This window comes from Erinaceus europaeus, chromosome 9 (assembly GCF_950295315.1).
Source record: "Erinaceus europaeus chromosome 9, mEriEur2.1, whole genome shotgun sequence".
In the NCBI taxonomy this organism is placed as follows: Eukaryota; Metazoa; Chordata; class Mammalia; order Eulipotyphla; family Erinaceidae; genus Erinaceus; species Erinaceus europaeus.
This window is the reverse complement of record NC_080170.1, coordinates 120,480,851-120,499,339: the sequence shown is the minus strand read 5'-3', so window position 1 is coordinate 120,499,339 and position 18,489 is coordinate 120,480,851. Positions and strand designations below refer to the sequence as shown.

The 18,489-nt window shown below is 49.2% G+C and overlaps 1 protein-coding gene across 5 annotated transcripts in view; it reads right to left on the bottom strand.

Moving 5' to 3' along the window:
• The window catches only part of ITSN1 (intersectin 1), a 209,352-nt gene that overhangs the window by 52,277 nt on the left and 138,586 nt on the right, over positions 1-18,489 (bottom strand). For 4 of the 5 annotated variants that reach the window (XM_060198668.1, XM_016186705.2, XM_060198666.1 and 1 more), the window contains 6 exons: positions 16,547-16,706; positions 13,593-13,798; positions 12,735-12,817; positions 7,779-7,945; positions 3,916-3,961; positions 994-1,115 (listed from right to left, as the gene is read on the bottom strand). In XM_060198668.1, the coding sequence (XP_060054651.1) occupies positions 994-1,115; positions 3,916-3,961; positions 7,779-7,945; positions 12,735-12,817; positions 13,593-13,798; positions 16,547-16,706 (784 nt within the window). The remainder of the gene's footprint in view (positions 1-993; positions 1,116-3,915; positions 3,962-7,778; positions 7,946-12,734; positions 12,818-13,592; positions 13,799-16,546; positions 16,707-18,489) is intronic. The other variant, XM_060198667.1, reaches the window with a different exon arrangement.

Sequence of the window (18,489 nt, the reverse complement as noted above, 5' to 3'; positions counted from 1 at the left end):
GGAACCCAGGCCTTGCTCCACACACAAAAAGGAAGAAGGAAGGCCAGAACTAGTCCAACTGAGCGACCTGACTGTGTGTGAGGCTGGGGTCAGAGTCCTAGCACCACACAGGAGCACCATGGGCGCTTCACAGGCGGCGGCTCAGTGCCATGCTGTCCCTCATTTCTCTATTCTCCCTATCTCTCTTTGTAAACTGACCCTAGCCATGTAGGTACCTTGGTGGGACTGGGCATTTGTAAGGCTTTGGGCTCTGGTGCCATGTGGGGAAAAAACTGGGTGGGGCTGGAATCTGGGCCTCCAGAGGTCCGGGCCTGCAGGCAGTAAATCTGGCCCACGCTGGTAGCTCCCCAGGGCAAACTCGTCTCAGGGGCTCCAGAGGGAGCATTCCTGCCCTCCAGGGGGCCAGTTTTCACTGGCTTCATTTCTTGACTCAATTGTGTGTATAGCTGAGGCCCTGCACATGCTTGATGCCATCTGTCTGCTGGCTCTGCCATTCAGCTTGAGGGACAGAGACTCTCACAGCACCAGAGCTGCCCCTGGTACCACAGCACCTCCCATTCAGCACTGGGGTTGGAACCCGGGTCACACACATGGCAAAGCCGGTGCCCGGCCACACGAGCTACCTCACTGGTCCCTCAAGCCCAGAGGAGCTGCAGTTCTACTCGTGGCATTAAAGAGCAACGCGCACCAGCTCGCACACGCACGGGAACTAGAAACACCGCTGTGAGATGTCGGCCACGGGACCAGCTGCCACGTCTCTGAAGCGCTGTGCCCGCCGTGCATGACACGTCAGGGTGACTCTGCCTCCCGCCCCCCATCTGAACTCAGGAAGCCCCTGGGGTTGGTCAAAGCTCCAGGCGGGGCCCCAGCGTGCAAGCCTGCTGCTGGCCGTCTAAAGGCGGGAAGCCACACAGGGTCTGGGCGGCGTGAGGTGTCACATGGGAATCGCGCCCCACGTGCACAGGGGGCCCAGCGGGCGGAAGGGGCACTGACTTGCAGCTCGCCTTCCCACCATCCGCCGGGGTTCTTCTTGCGGATGAGGATCAGCTGCCCAGGCGCCAGCGTGAGCTGCTCGGGACCCGTCGCTGTGTAGGAGGCGATGACCTGGGCGATTTCTGCAAGACAAGACCAGACATCATGGCGCGGGGTCCCCGGCAGGAGAGGGAGGTTCTAAGGCACAGACTCTGCCTCCTGGCTCAGCTGACCTTTGGGCTCTGCCCACTCTGCTCAAGGATGCCTTTATCAGCTCGAGAACTGACTCTCCAAACTCCCCTCCAGGGACTTCCTCTTCCCTCCATACAGCCCACCAACATCCTTTTGCCAACAGCTGGACCCCACCTGTCTCCACCTGCCCTGTGGATGAGTGGACAGAAGAGCTCAAGGGATGCTTTTCCCACCTGCCGAGGGCAGTAGTAAGAGGAACTCTCTTTTCCTTAGAAGCCTGGTGGGGGGCATGGTGCCAGCTGGGCTGGCCCCACACAACAGCCACCAAACTGTCTTCTGTTACCAGGTAGCAACCACCATGTGAAGGCAAGCTCCTTTCTGTCTGTTAAATGAAAGGGTTAGCTGGAGTTAAGGAGGGGATTCAATGCAAACTCGATTCAGCACAGAGAATGAACAAACCAGCCAGCAAACAAGCAGCTCCGTGCTAGGCCCAAGTAGCTGAACGTCTGCTAGGGAGAGAGAACTGTGCGCTGCCACAGACCAGGCTTGGGGAGACCCTTTTTACTCGCACTGGAGGTGAAGGACAGGAAGACAAAATCCTCTCTGGCTGAGCACTGGCGTGTCTGGAGAGACTGCTTTCTGAACTTGTAGAAGCAACAGAAGACAAGTGTTTGTCTCCTATCAATATGTATTCTCATCCTGTCAGTCATTCGTAAGAGGAAGAAGAAACGAATAAGGAAAGATGGATCGATAGATGAATGTACTACTGGTGGATAGATGGATGAGTGATGGATAGATGGATGGGTAGATGGATGGATGGATGGATGGATAGATAGATGGTGGATGGATGGAGGGAAGGATGGTGGATGGGTGGATGGATGGAAGGATGGATGGTGGAGGGTGGATGGATGGTGGAAGGTGGATGGTGGATGGATGTTGGAAGATGCATGGATGGAAGGATGGATGGTGGATGAATGGATGGTGGATGGATGGATGGATGGATGGATGGAAGGATGGATGGTGGATGAATGGATGGTGGATGGATGGATGGATGGATGGATGGATGGATGGATGGATGGAAAGATGAAGCAGGTATAAAGCCCAAGCTCTGACAGTGTTGCTCTCTCTAAAAGACGCAGCAGCTACCCTGCCACCCTATTGTGCACTGTGACTGGCCACCTTGCCAGAAGTATTGTTCCTCTGCAGGCTGAGTCCTCCAAGATGCTCCCCAGAGCTCCAAGGAGTGGAGGATTCTCCCCTCTGATGCCAAGAATCTAGCTTGGCAAGAGCTTCCAGTCTGAAGAAAGACCCAGCGAGAGTCCTAACTGACCTCAGACACTCCTGCTCATAGGATGCGGCCACAAAGCTACCTGTCCTCAACATGCCCTTCTGTCTTCTATTTCAGCGGGTCCTTTGAAATGTCAAACATTCACAGTTTAAAAATCTGAGATTTCACCCACAGAGCCAAGTCTCTGGGGCCTGATGAACATCCTCAGACAGCCTGAAGCCCCCCTTTCACTTACCTGGTCAGCCTACCTGGAGGGGAGTACTAGATAGACTCCCCCCCCCCCCAAGCATCCCTCTCCAACAGCAGAGTTGACTCTTTCAACCCAGTTTTTTAGGGATTAGTTAGCAACAACAACAAACAAAAACACCTGACCCAGATGAGGAAGACCGGCCACATAAACAGTAGGATCTCACATCTGTTTCTCCCTTTCTTGCTTTTCGTTTTAATAATTCTATTTATTTACCAAAAATAATAATTCTATTTATTTACCTAATGGATAGAAATAAAGAGAAACGGAACGTAGAAGGGAAGAGAGAGAGAGAGAGAGAGAGAGAGAGAGAGCTACAGCAGTGCTGACCACTTGTGAAGCTCTCCCTCCACCCCGTGCCCTGCAGGTGAGGACCAGGGGCTTGAACCTAGGTCCTTGCTTGGTAACACATGAGCTCTACCAGACACACCACTACACAGCCTCCCTGTTTTGCTATCTGCAGAGTGTGTGCAGTTTTGTTAAAAAGCAGACCAGACACTCTGACTCCAGAGGGTACACTGTCATCTGGCGCCTTGAGTGGGTACCTGTGCCATGTCACCCCCAGGCTTCAGGGTGAGTGATTGGGACCTAGGCTCTGAGAAGGGGGCCCTCCTCTGATCTCTGCTTATGGCCATTGAGAAAGGGACAGGGTCGGGGAGCTGGATGAGAAGACAGCTACACAGGGTGGGGATAGACGACATAATGGTTATGCAAACTGACTCCTAGAGATTCCTATGCCTGAGGCTCCAAAGTCCCAGGTTCAGTCCCCTGGTACCACTATAGGCTAGAGCTGAGTGACATTTTGATTAAAATAATAATAATAATAATAAAAAACCTCCGGGTGGAGGGTAGATAGCATAATGGTTATGGAAAGAGACTCTCATGCCTGAGGCTCCAAAGTCCCAGGTTCAATCCCTCGCACCATCATAAGCCAGAGCTGAGTAGTGCTACAGTTAACAAAACAAAACAAAACAAAACAACTAACCTGCAGCTCCCAGCTCCTCCTCTGCCCACTATCCATCCAGTCTACATCTCCTCTCCTCAGCCTGAAAGACATTTGGGTAGGTAATGGCTGCCCTCCTCTGTGTGTGGTAGTGGCCAGACTGCGTCACCACGGCTTTGCTTTAGGCTCCTGCCCCCCCCCAACTCAAGGTTCAGGAGCCCCCTTCAACCAGCAGTGGAACACTAGAAGGCAAACAGCAGGGGTGTAACTTACCAGGCTTTTTTCCTAAACTCCCTGTTTTCCCAGCAGTTCCAGAGCCCTTAAAACAGAGCAAAAGGTCTCATTGGTATGCAGAAGGCTTTTTGTCATGCAAATAAAAAAGAAAAAAGAAAAAAAAAAGACTTACAATGACACAAACCCACTCCAGCCCCTAGAGCCATCACCTTCATTCTGGGGGAACATGGGTATAATATCAATATTTGCATCTCGTGATGCAAGGGCCGAAGGGAGGTTAGAGCAAGACTAGCCAAGCGTGCAGGGCTCAGGTGCTGGGGCAGGGGTTGAGGGAGGAGGCGTCTAGGACTGAGTCTCAGTCCCACATGCTAAGCTCATGCTTGAGGTTCAAATGGTAATCGGGAAATTGGTCACACATGCAAATAACTGTAATAAACACCCCAAAGCCCAACAACAGAGCACATCAGAAAGTTAATTGCTTGCCACATTGGCTTTTGAGTTCTTCTTCTCCTAAAGACTAAACCTCTGTGTTGGCAGTTCCAGCTCCTCTCCACTTTCCCTCTCGTTCCTCTCCATTTATAGATGCCACCAGGTTCCTGAGGGCCCTGCAGTATACTGCCTGCATGCTGGGCTTTCTCTCTCAGGCTCAACCCACACAAACAGTCCGTGTTTCTTTCCTGCTATCAAATGGCCCAGCGGTGCTCTGGGCTTGAATTCCTCTGGTGGAATTTTAAACCGTTTGAGCTGGCCAACACAGACTTGGAATCAACTCTCATTCCAAAGTGCTTTATTCAGAATCAGTTCTCCCCCCTTGAGTCCTGATCTTACAGTAAATTAAGTATTCCAATTAAAACAGGACAAAAGGCCCACTCCACTGAATGAGAGTTACAGGAAGGACGAGGAATAAGCAATTCATGTGCCAGGAACACAACTTCCCACGGCCTCTTCATTTGTGGTTATTGAAATGGAAAGACCATTTACCAGGGAGACGTCTGTGCTCAAAATTTTCTCTCATCTCGCTTTCTGTCTGACCATAGGAAGCTACAGGAGGCAAGTGTGGCATGCTCTTTTTATAGGCTGTGCATCAAAATGAGTAAAATTCCAGATAACCAGTGAGCAAGTAGGACAGGCTGGTAATACACTCCCTGGAGTCCATGAAAAAAAGAACAAGACAACTGACAGCGCCCAATGACAGAGTTCTAGAAGCTTCAGTGTGCTTGCTTTGAGATGTCACAGCCAACCCCACTAGCTGAGACATACTGGAAGGTTCTGAAAGGCAAGGTACCTCTCAAGAATGCGGCAGATAGGGCGGGAGAGATGGCATAATGGTTATGCAAAAAAACTTTCATGCCTCTGGTTCAGTCTCAAGTTTGATCTTTCACACAGCAGTGCTCTGGGTAAAATAAACAAAATGGAATAAGAATGTGACAGAAGGGGTTGGGAGCTAACTCAGCTGGCAGAGAACAGGATTTGCAGGATTTGCACACCTGGTTCAACCCCTGGCACTGCCAATGGTGTTCTGACTCCTCTCTTCTCGTTCTCTCATGTGCAATTCCCTGTCTCATATGAAGAACGTAAAATAAGTGGGTTTTTGTCTTTGTTTTTTTTTTTTTTTACCAGAGCACTGCTCGGCTCTGGCTTATGGTGGTGCAAGAGATTGAACCTGGGACTTTGGAGCCTCGGGCGGGCATGAGAGTCTGTTTGCATAACCATTATGCTGTCTACCCCTGCCCTACAATAAATCTCAAATAAAGGTGATGTGGTAGGAAAGCTGTGTGGCTTTTGGCTGTGTGTCTGCTTTAGCTAGAACAGAAAACCTCTCCCATGCCCACAGGCCAATTCTGTATTTGAGACTTATTTTTAGTTTGGCAGAATATTCTCCTTACACACTGGACTCTCAGTCCAAGTAGGATGAAGTGGTGGCTTGTTAGATGTCCCCATTGTTGGGACTGGGCAGTGGTGCACCTAGCTGAGTGCACATGTTAACCAAGTACAAGGATGTGAGTTCGAGCCCCTGGCCCCCACTTGCAGGGAGGAAGATTCACAGGGGGTGAAGCAGGTCTGAAGGTGTCTCTGTCTCTTTCCCTCTCTGTCTCCTCCTTCCCTCTCAATTTCTGTCTCTAGTCAATAAATAAACAAGTAAGACAAAACGATATAAATGTCCCCACTATTCTAAGGTAACAGCTAACTTATTGGTTCAAAATCTTCCGGGCTGCTAGTTTTTCTGTGGCTAGTAATTTAGGACTGTGATTAAGAAAAGTCACTTTAAGAGTTTCCATAGGTGGTGAAACCAGCACTTTCTCTCTGCTGACCCCACTCCGGGAATAGCACCTGTATGATTCCTGTTGGCTCTGACCTGGCTAGCCTGGGGAAGCCTGTTCCCCTCCCCTGGTCTGTGGAGAATGATAACACTTGCTCCCCTACAGGGGACAAGTCCTGCCTTCTGGTTTCTGCCAGATTCTCCAAGAGCTGACAGCCGTCTGCAAATCCCTCCAGAGGAATTTCCACAAGCTGCTCTCAAGGCTGCAGCCAGGAAAATTGGGGGTGGGGGAGAAAAAATAACCAATATCAACGATAAAGGCACTACCTGTAAAAATAAGCCCTCTCTGGGAGGTGCAGGGGAGGCAAGATGGTTGGTGGGGGAGCTACAGGGCATGTCAGAAGGCACAGTTAAGGGTTCCGGGGTGCTGGGCAGTCTGTGGCCCAGTCCAACACTCCCCTCCTGGCATTTCACTGAGAGAACAAGCTCGGTCCCTTTGCCTACCCTGGAGACAATGGTCTTTTCTCTTTGTCTACGGAGTGTGAGAAGAGTGGCTACGAGCTGACTGCCCATGTTAGAAACAAAAAGGGTCAATTCTTGGCTGGTTTCTTTAGATCAGTGGATTGTTGAATGGCTTCACATATACCCAGAAAACTCTTGAGCCACTGGAAATTGGCCTTCATAATCCTCAGGTGGGCACCGGACAGCTTCAGCTGGCACCTGAAGATCATGTTTCTTTCAAGTGAAACTTCAGAGCCTCATTTATACACTGGTAACAGGAGGCATCTGTTGTCTATGAGAAACACCAGCAGCTCGAGGCCCAGGAGGTGGCGCGGTGCATAAAGCACCAGGCTCTCAAGCAGGAGCTCCGAGACTGACTCCTAGCATGTGCCAGAGTGATGCCTGAATCTTTCCCTCTCTCCTCTCAGGTCTCTCTCGTTAACTAGGAAATAAAATCTTTAAAAAAATGGCTAACAGCATCTAAGATAAATAATCCAGTCTCTAGTCGACAGAGACCTAGTGTAGGCCCTATCCAACAGATCACAACCTCTTGGGCCTTGACTCTTCCTACTGTGTAAATAAAAACTAAGACATTTTTGTGACCGATGAAGACCGTTCAGCAGGTAGAGAGAGCCCAGGACTTCTATGTGTGAGGGCCCGTGTTCACTCCTTGGCACTGCAGATGGTAAAATGATCTGATTCTAATCTCTCATGAAATAACCATATATATATATATTTGAAACTCTTTATTACTCAGTACCTTGGGGTCAGTGTGACCAAAATTACTCGTTTACGTGAGCCAACGGCTGTCTCTTTGCTGAGTATCCAAAACTATTGACTGTGAAGATCTGATCGAGAATGCTGATTCCAAACCCACAGGCAGTTTACATGCAGAAATGAGATGCCGACTCAGTGTCACATTCGGCCTCCACCTTGTCCCCTCAGAGTCCTGCTGCTGGCGGGAAGCCCAGGCTTACCCTGGAGCACACAGGGACACGTCTGAACAGTGACAGGTCACACTGTATATTCGCTGCCACCGTTCAGAACGTAGCAAAACCCAGCACATAAGAGTTCCCTGGTCGAACACCGTGACACCCCACACAGGAAGAAGAAAGGAGACGGTTCATTCACGTGGGTTTACCTCTGCATCCTTAAGCCTCACATAGTTAGAAGGGAAGACTCCGGACTTGTCGCCCACTGTTCCCGTCCACCAGTCACCATCTTTCTTGGTAACCAAAATCACATCCCCTTGCTGAAAGGTTAAATCGCCTTGCTCAGAACTCTCGTAAGTGTACATGGCAATAAATTCTGGTGGGGAGAAATATTGAGATAATGGAGAGAACTTGGTTGTTTACAGAGATCCCGGAAAGCTTGGCAAAAGCAAGTTTACGAACAAAAGAAGTTAGACCCATATGAAAGGAAGGTTGGTTATGGGTTTCCAGGACCCCTTAGCCCCAAACTACCCCCCCTCCCCCGCCCCGCACACAAGAGCCCAGTTCCTGCAGACAAGGAGAAGGCTCCTGAGGAAAGCCAACTATAGGAACATGCAAACCAGCTGAGTCTTCCACGAGTGAGCTATGAGTGAACTCCAGGATTTCTGTCAGCGAAAACAGCTTCTACCCTAACTCAGAACTCCCCTTTCCTGAGTGCCCAAGTGGTGGGTGATCCCTGAGTGATAGTGTGCTTCCTGTGTAGGCTCTTAACAGCGAATTTCCGTGTTTCGGTTAGGAGGGTCTCAGTTTCAGAAAAGATTTTGACCCTTTATGTGAATTGAGGTGCATTTTTCACTATTCAAGCGCCTGAGTGAAGACGTATGTTGTGTCCTGCCATTCACACAGAGGGCGGGTGGCTGTGAGCACACGAACCCCAAGCACACGTCATCTAGTGAACAGCAGGCACTCAGGTGCATGTCCAAACAGAGCAGACAGCCGACAAGAGCCACGTGGCCCCAGTGCCAGAGAATCAACAGGCTTTCCCAACAAGTTGAGAAGACTGGCCGCGGCATTCTCCGCCATCGGGACATTTTGTCAGCAAAAGAACCGAGCCAGACGGATGCAGTGTGCATGCCAAAGGAGATCTCTCTGTCACTAAGAACAGCTGGTTTTCTAAGGCTGGACCGAGGTCGTACCCCCAGAACAACGGCTAGACGTAAAAGCTCGAGACGCTGCGCAGAGCAGGATGTAAGAGGCACAGAACTGGGAATCTATCTTGCTTCCACTTCTCCATCTTTTCCTAGGCCTCTGCATATGCGGTTTTTAGAAACAGCAATAAAAATCACCTTTTACTATACAATGACGACGACATCAACAATAATTACAACAACAATAAAAACAATAAGGGCAACAAAAAGGAAATAAATAAGTAAATATTAAAAAAAAATCAACTTATACCTGAAAGGTACTTCTTTTTAAATGACGGGTGGTGTATGTGCCTTGAGATGAAGGTTCACAAGTTCAGAGCTGATAATTATGAAGTGATTACTCTACCCTGGAGGGGTCCTTTGTGAGATTCTCTTGAGAAGGAGAGCTGAAAAAAATTCCCCAGCCCTCCCAATACTTGTGCTAATGCGAGACTCCCCCAAGGGCTCCTTCACCCTTAACAAGGCTGAGCAGAAGACTGAGGCTGCAGCCTGGCTGGGGGAAGGCTCCACAGCCCCTGGCAGACACGGGGGTGAGGGGGGAGGGAAGGCTGTCTGTGGCTCCCTAGCCTGGGAACACACACCTCCACAGCGAGAACTGGAAACATGAGTTGCCTCACCAGAAAACCAACCAAGGTCTGGCAGCGCCAATCGGGACATTTCCCTCCCATTTTCTGATTTCTCACTATCCCTTTGCGGTCTGCTCTTAGCCCTATGTTCTGCTTTAAGACAAGCTCCTTGGCCCTGCAAACGAGCCTGGGATGGCTGCACTGAAAGGTCACCTTCCTGAAGGGTAGATGTGAGTTGACAATGTTTATCAGGTCCAAGACACTTCAGAGGCCTCAACTCTGGGGGGAACTGAAGCCATAGGATAAGGCAGCGGGGGTGGGGGGCAGGAAAGGTTATTTGTACATGGCCTACACACAGGCCAGCCTCTGGGTGGCTGCTTCAGGAACTACAGACCGGCCAGAGGATGGAGCATAGTGCCACAGACCTTCCCAGGCCCCAGATCCTTTCTCAGACTTCTGGCTGGGCAGCAGGTGGTTTCTGAGCTACTACCTTCAGGGCTACCTGGACAGTAGTAATCAAGCTTTTAATCTAATCTTTATGGCTTACTTTAGTTTGATTGCGTTTAGTGCCGTATCAATAACGGGCTCCATCTATACAAGTTGTTTTTCTCAGCTCTCAAATGCCAGTGCCCTCCCAGTGTCTTCTAGAATGCCAGCGAGCTCTCCTAAGATTTCCAATACCCTGGGCATTTCAAAAATGGATGCGATAAATATCAACTGGTATAGGACCTGCACTCTCTTCTGTAGCCCGACTTTACACACAGGGTCAAGAGGCCCTGGCTGCGCATGGCCTGGCTTCTGGGCCTGTTTCCTGACAAAACAGCACTCGCCTCAGCTGCGTGGTGGGAATGCTCACTGCTTTCAGTCTGCACTGGGAATCCAGGAGATGAAGCTGGAAGGAGGGGCAGGTGGCGAGTGTTAGTTGGCCTCTCTCCTAAGACCACACATCTTGGAGTCCTCACACTTTCCTACCTCAGAAGGTGGCTATTGGGCCTACTTTGCAGAGGAGGAAACGAAGGTGGCTCCAGAGTCAGATACTTATCAGGTGAGAGCAAGGGGATATGTAATCTGGCCCTCTGAGACTTAATTCAATACAGCCTAGAGAACCCAGGGAACCGGTCAGAACTTGCTCTATGTTATACTAAGTGCATGAACTTTTTTTTAAAAGTTTTTTATATTTATTTATTTTTTCCTTTTGTTGTCCTTGTTTTTGTTTCTTTGTTGTAGTTATTATTGTTGTTGTTACTGATGTCTTCGTTGTTAGACAGGACAGAGAGAAATGGAGAGAGGAGGGGAAGACAGAGAGGAGAGAAAGACAGACACCTGCTGACCTGCTTCACCGCCCGTGAAGCAACTCCCCTGCAGGTGGGGAGCCGGGGGCTCGAACCGGGATCCTTACGCCGGTCCTTGCGCTTCGTGCTGCTCTGTACCACGTGCACTTAACCCGCTGCGCTACCCGACTCACCACAAGCTGTTTTTAAATGGCTTTTTGTCTTGTTTTCCTAGCAGTTTTAAAAAGCCATCAAGGGCTGGGGAGACAGCATAGTGGCTCTGCAAAAGACTGGCATGCCTGAGGCCCTGAGGTCCCAGGTTCAATCCCCAGAATTACCATGGCCAGAGCTGAGCAGGGCTCCGGTCTTTCTGTCTGTTTTTCTCTGTGTCTCTGTTGCTCTCTCATATGAAAATAACAAAAATAAAATTTATTTTCAAAAAGTCAAGGTGATAAAACCATACAAAAAACTATGTAGGTGGGGAAAGGAGGAGGAGGTGTATAAATAGCATAATGGTTAAGCAAGGAGACTCTCATGCCTGAGGCTCTGAAGTCCCAGGTTCAATCCCAAGCACCACCCTAGACCAGAATTGAGCAATGCCTCTGGTTAAAAAAGAAGTCTAGAAACAAAAGAAACATGCAAATGACTGTTTTGCTGGTAACAGCAGAAACTGATGCAATGAAATGTTGTGCTTCCTTATGGACGATGAGGTTCTAAGGTGCTATGTGTAGCCTGAAAAATATTTGCCTTTACAATTCCTACACACACCACATACATATATATTCCTTGAAAATGTAACTGCTGTTATTACAAGCCTGAAACACCATTTTGCTTTAATCATTGCTATCTCCACTGGCATGACTACTTTAACAATTCTGCTTCCAGACCTTCCACCTTCTGTACCCCACAATGACCCTGGGTGCATACTCACAGAGGGATAAAGAACAGGAAAGCTATCAGGGGAGGGGATGGGATATGGAGTTCTGGGGGTGGGAATTGTGTGGAGTTGTACCCCTCTCATTCTAAGTTTTTTGTCAGTATTTCCTTTTCATAAATGAAAATTAAAAAAAATAATAATTCTGCTTCTTGTGGAGAAAGGCTTCTAAAGGGTGCAGCGGTTTTAGAATGGCAATCCAAATCAAGCATTCTGTAAATTATCGCTGGAGCCCATGGAAATCACTGACCAATGGGGCAGATGTCTGCCAGCTGCAAACACGATTCCAGCATGTAAGGAAAGTCTACCTGACTCGACTGCAGTCTGTCAGTATCTCGGTGACTCCATAGAAGGTAGGAAAGAGCCGGGATAATGGGAGTTCTGTTCATCCGTAACCCCTCCCACCTAACAGCATACAGAATCCATGATTTGGGTCATAAAGTTAAAGGTCAGGGAATAAAGCAACTGTGTTATGAATACTGACAATGGGTGTTGGGTGGTGGGGTGGGAGGACGGAAATCACGTGATCTGGTTTACTGACATGAGACAGAGGAGGTAAAATCCTGCTTCACTTGGAGTAAGACAAACAGCACTGCTATCCTTGTGGCAGCTTTAGTGGGCCGCATAGCTATGGTTTTAAGACAATGCTGCCTGGGTGGTGGTGCAGACTTGGTGTAGAGGGTCAGACAGGCAAGCATGAGGTCCCAAGTTTGACCCTGGCATCGCATATGACAGTAGAGTGATGCCCTGGTTTTCTCCCTCATGAATAAAAGTAAATAAATTTTTCAGATATTAAAGTGTGTGTGTGTGTGTGTGTGCGTGTGCATGTGCGTAAGATAAAACAAAATTTGTACATCTATAACTCAGAATAGACAATGCTTGGAAAAGCAGTGACTGATGTTCAGAAAGTGTCACCCGGAGTGGGCCACTTTCATATGTCAAAAGAGCTCGTCCTCAAGTGAAATGAGAAAGACTTCCATTTTGATAACCAGCCTCTCTGATGGCATTTTTGAAAGTCTCCAGAAAGCACTTTGATTTTCGAAAGAGCTAAACTTCCATTTCATACCCCAAATGTCAAGTAACATCATTCCCTCTCAGCTGACATCAAGTTCATCCCCATTTCTGTCTGGCCTCTGATCCCACCCTCAGGCCCTTTGACAGAAGGCAGCTGGGGTGAGGGTCTCACCTTCTCCTGGTGCGGCTGGCTTGGCTGCAGGCGAAGCCACTCTCTTTAGACTGGCAGGACTTTCTGAAGAGCCAGAATCCATGCTGAAAGTAAAAAGAAACCCGTGAGATATTTATCTTATGGAGGAATGGGACAGACACTGACTTTCCTCTTTTTAAAGTGCTCATGTTTACAACTGTGAACCACCTACTGCTAAAACGGCCATGCTTAGCTAAATTAAAACACATAAGCAGATTCTACAGAGACACAAGTCTAACCTCCCATTCTATTGGTCAGCTCTTTACTACAACAGACACCCAGCCAATGGGCTGGTCTGTGTCAGGCCATAAAATGTGCATACCCAGTATATTGACATTCTATCTTCTTCAGGCTCATAATCTTTCAAACATCTGTAAGGTAGGACTAACTCAACAACATCCTTTTAAGGGTTCCTGCTCTTACGAGACCTTAATGAAAAAGCATTACTCACCCTCCTAGTTATTTCCCTAAATGCTGTGGGCTTCCACATGCCTGTGTATACTGGGCATAGCAGTGATTATATCAAGCACAAGGGGAAGCCTAATCGCCAGCAAATCCACAAGAATATTCTAGATTTCAGAGTGGAAACCCTTCTTGTAGATATTCAAAAATAAATAAACAATAAAAATAAATACTTCCACAAAGGGAACCGCACGCACAATGGCTACTGGTCTATAAATGGCTTCCTTCTTGCCAACATGCAACATGCAACACTCTAGCTTTTACTGGGAGACAAAGCAATCCTGCAAGTCCCACCCGAGAATATGAACCAGTGCAAACAAGAATTTCACATCTGAACATTGTTTTTCATCGAACAGAAGCAGAGGAACACAAAAATACCTTGTCGATTTCCTTACGGGCCCTGAAATGAGTTTCACGTAAGACTTGGGGAACCAACCCTTCTGACCTTGAACTTCTCCAAACCACCACATGTCTTGCTGTTCCAGTACGGTGATGATGTCGTTTTTGTTAAAATTTAGGTGGTTGTCTTTTTTGGCTCTCCAAGGATAGAGGGCTTGCGCCTGGAGCCCCTCTACCTTTTCACCCTTGTGGGGGAAATGACACAGAGGACCTCTCGTTACTGTGTGGTTGTTACTAGCCAAGGTCACACGAGCAAGTCCCTCCATTCTAAGGAACACACTGGGTCACGATGGTCCCCACTCCAGCAAAGCACGAATATCACATGATCCCTTGTTTCTCCATCAGCTTACAATTGACCTTGAACAATGCAGCAGGCTGGGGTACTGACCCTCCCACAAAGCTTAAAATCCAAGGACAATTTTTACTTCACTACCACAAGTCCCACTGGTCGTATTGGCTTCCCTTGCTCTCGGCTGCATGTGGTGTGCCATATGCTGAGTGTCCATTCAACTTTCTGCTCACAGGTGCAAAGGACAGATGAGGAAGGTAGCTATCCTCAACATAGCCGACATTCGTGCCAGACCCTTCCCTGAACTGTTCCCAGATTCCTAGGCTAGGTGGATTGACTGTGAGTCCTTTCAAGTTTCTAATCGATGGAAGAAAACCAGTTTTAGTGGACTTGACAGTTTAAACCCACATCACTCAAGGGTCAACTGTACTTCCAGAAGTGGAGGTAAAAACCCATCGGCCTGCATACAAAGCCGTGTCTGTCCATGCAGAATGTTCTGTTTACACAAGCCCATACTCAGAATGACTGGTTGGGCCTGGTCCCTTTAAACCACAGGCTGGCTGGTCAATTCACCCTCCCCTCCCTTCCTCTTCCTCTTCCCAAGCTGATCTGGATGTCTAATGGAAGATGAATGTGGAAGCAGAGACCTCCAGAAACCCCAAAGGACTGTGAGTACAGCTCAGGGGTACACAGGCAGTACAGCTGAGTAGAATGTGCTTCTTTGGGCTCCTTTGTAGAGAACTGGGGGGTGGGGTGAGGGCGCGCTGACCTATAGTCGCCATCTCTTGTTCACCTCTGTGCAAGAGGCTTAAAGAGAATGAGTGAAATGGCCATTTCACGGCCCGGGACCTTTGCAATGGGTAGAGGACCAGGCCCTCTGGCATGAGGCATGGGGTTCCATCCCCAGACTGCATATGTCAGAGTAATGTTCTGGTTCTCTCCCCATCCCACCAGTAAATGAATAAATAACCCAAAGAGATGTCATCTCTGTCTCCCCCTCATGGCAGACGAAGCACTTTATTATGCTCTCGCACACAGCAGAGGACGAGAAGCAGAGGACAAGGCACAGTGCTTGGCAGAAACCAGTGCACTAAGCACAGGTTCCCACAGGCCCCCAAAGGCACAGAGGGGAAGGGGGGTGACAGGGACAATTCGCCAGAGCGGGTGCTGTGTGAGCTGGGCTTCGGAGGACGAGAAGGAGGTCGAGAACTAGGGCTGTGGAGAAAGGACACAGTGGGCAGAGGGCGCCAGGTGGTGAGGACACACTGCCAGGGGTCCGGGAGGAGGAGCAGAATCCGGGGGTGAGTGCACCCCAGCTTCATGGAAGGGCCGAGTGGGAGGAGGAGATGAGGCTGGAAAGGCAGGAGAGGTGCTTATTAACTCTGTGCAAGTTACCCCGTGAGACTGCTAGGACACCCGAAAGCGCCATGAAGACACAACAATGCCAGCTTTCGGTCATGTGTGGTCAGAGGGGGACAGAGGGAGGTGCCCACAGACAGCTCATGAGCCATCTGCACACGCCTTCAGACGCTATTTACAGAGGCCAAGAGATGGCTCAGCCAGTAGAGTATCAAGCTTTACCATACAAGAAGACCCAGGTCCAAACCCCAGCACTACATGGGACAAATACAGCATTGAGGGAAGCTCCTTTGAGAGTGGAACAGTGCTATGGTTTCGCTCTCTAAGGTATATGTTCTTCATTATCTACCTATCTGTCTACTAGTTGTTTTAAAAACTGAAAAAAGCCAGTCTGGGAGCAGTGGAATCAACTGAAATCATGCCTGTCCAAAGCTCGCTACTGCAAAGAAGAGAAATAATTTTCAGAAACAAGATTCAGGGGCCAGGCAGTGGTGCGCTCAGTTGAGTGCACATGTGACGTGGCCGTGTGCAAGGACCCAAGCTCAAGCCCCCGGCCCCCACCTGTGGGATGGGGCACGGGGGAACTTCGTGAGTCGTGAACCAGCTCTGTACATGTCCCTCCTGTTTGCATTATTTTCTTGAAAGTGACTGAGAGGAAGAGACACCATCCACAGGGCACTGAGATGCTGCTCATGGAGCTCCCATGTAGTATCCAGGTTCAAATCCAGAACCTAACTCATGGTAAGATGTGTGCTCTACTGGGCAGACTATCTCTTGTGTCTCTCAGCCCTCAGCATGAACTGGATCTCACACGGATGGCCCAGACACCACACCGCAGGAGCCTTATTTCTGGTGTGTGTATAACCTCACATATGCGTGATCTCACCACCACGGGCCACTTTTTCATTCAGGTAGTGAGACAAGAAGAGATAGAGAAATTACAGCACAGGAGTTTCTCTGTTGCCATAGCACCACCTATGTGGTGCCAGGGCTCAAAGCTGGGCCCTATGCAATGCAATGCAGGCACCCTCCCCAGTGAGCTATCTCTCTGGAGCCAAATCTTCCTTCTATTTATTTATTCATGAGCAATGATAGGAGAGAGAGAAAGAACCAGATATCACTCTGGTACATGTGCTGTCGGGGATTGAACTTGGGACCTCATGCTTGAGAGTCCAAAGCCTTATCCACTGCGCCACCTCCCGGACCACTCAAATCTTCCTTCTATAAGACAATGTCAGCATGCCACGGGCTGGGTCCTGGAGCTCCCCCCACCCCGCAGCGTTACCTGGCCTAGAACCGGGGACGGGGAGGAGCCGGTGGTCGTGGCGGGAGTGAAGGCGGATCTCTGCCGTAACTGGCCGGCACTGGGGACGGTGAGGGAGGGCTGGGCCGCCCAGGCGTCCCAATTGTCAGTTTCCGCTTTCTCGTTAGTGTTGGAGGGCCACCTGGAAGGGAAACAGGCAGTCAGTCATAAGTAGGACTCGTGAGCACGGCTTCGCCCTCTCAATCAGCACCGCCCAGGGCTCACACAGCAGGCAAAGGCTAAGTGATGGGGAGGAAAGAGCTCGGGAGTTGCCTTTGCATCTGAGCGTCACACGTAGCCACAAACCTCAGGCAAATTCTAATTGCTCCACTGATTCTCAAGTCTCTCCCTCTCCCTCTCTCCTTCACGTAAGATGACAGATAATGAGCCCTGTTCCCTATGCTTACATTATAACCCTTTGGGGCCTCCCTGGCCTGTTTTCCTAGCCTTTGTTTTCAGAGAGAGAAGAGACAGGGAAAGAAAGGAGAGACAGCACAGCAGCACTCCGCCACCCACAGAACTCTGTGAGTGCTCTTCCCAGTTTTCCTTTAGTTTATTTACTTATTGGATAAAAGCAGAAAATGGAAAGGAAGGGGAGATAGGGAGAGAGACAGAGAGACACCTGCAGCCCGGCTCCACCCGTCCTGGAGCTTCCCTGCTACAGGCAGGGATTGGGGCTTAAACTGGGGTCCTTGTGCACTGAAATGTCTGCACTCAACCATGTTTTTGCCCATGCTCGGGAAGGTGTGTGCTCCACCTGCCTGGCTCCGCCCCTGAACCTCGGCTTCCTCACTGATAAACCGGGACTGGTTATTTCCCTTGGGGTAGCTGTAACTCAAAGCTCCAGAGAAGGCATAGCCACAGACACGTGTCACAGTGGTAGCTGGACCTCCCCTCAGCGCCATGACCTCTCTACCCCATCAGATAGCAAGCCCAAGGCCACATGCAGGAGCCCACGGCAGAGACATGTGCTCAGAAAAACCAGCTGTCCCGGAACTTGCAGGCAGTTTTAACTTTGTGGTCGCATCATTTCAAATGCCCCACCCCCATCTCAATGCAGCTCTAAATGCAATGTACTCGTGTGCACCTGTAGAAGACTGTAAGGCATATTTAGGGCAGGAGAATGGCAGACCCTAAATTTATGGAAGGGGACACGGGTCATAACGCCTTTGAGCCATGGCAAAGCAAAATCCCAGGAAGCAAGGTATTTTGACTTTTAGTTCAGCCAAAGCTTAAGTCTAAAGTCAGAAGTTCTCAATCAAGATGGAGAGAAGAAGGGAGTTACAACTTGGAATCACGCTAATAGGAAACTACATTCTAGCAGAGACCACAGAGGGTAGGTCTGAGCCCAGGAGTTGGTTCAGTGAGGAGAACACATAGCGTGTCATATATCAGGACCTGGGGTTGATTCCCAGCACCACAAAGGAGCACCATGGACAACACCAAGGAAATTCAAAGGATGGTGGGACAGCATTGATTCTCTCTCTCTCTCTCTCTTCTGAAAGTATACAACAAAAACTAGGCAGGGCGGCAGTTCAGTGACTTCACACATGCCAGTTCTTGGACTGGTTGCTGGCACCCCATAAACATTAACATAAATTTAAAAAAGAATGGGTGGACCTTCTGTAGCACTTGAAACCTTTTATGTGAAAATATGAGGGGGCTAGGTGGTGTGCAGCTGGTTGAGGAGCCACACTACCAAGCACAAGGACCTGGGTTCAAGCCCCCAGTGCCCATCTGTAGCGGGGAAGCTTCACAAGTGGTAAAGCAGTGCTGCATGTGTCTTTTTCTCTCCCTCTCAATTTCTCTTTCTCTATCAAAAATAAATAAATACATAATCTTTTAAGCAACCATAAGTGTGGAAAAACTTGCTATCCTGTCCTCACCATGTTTGTTCCCTTTACTTGGCCAACTTGATCCTTTTC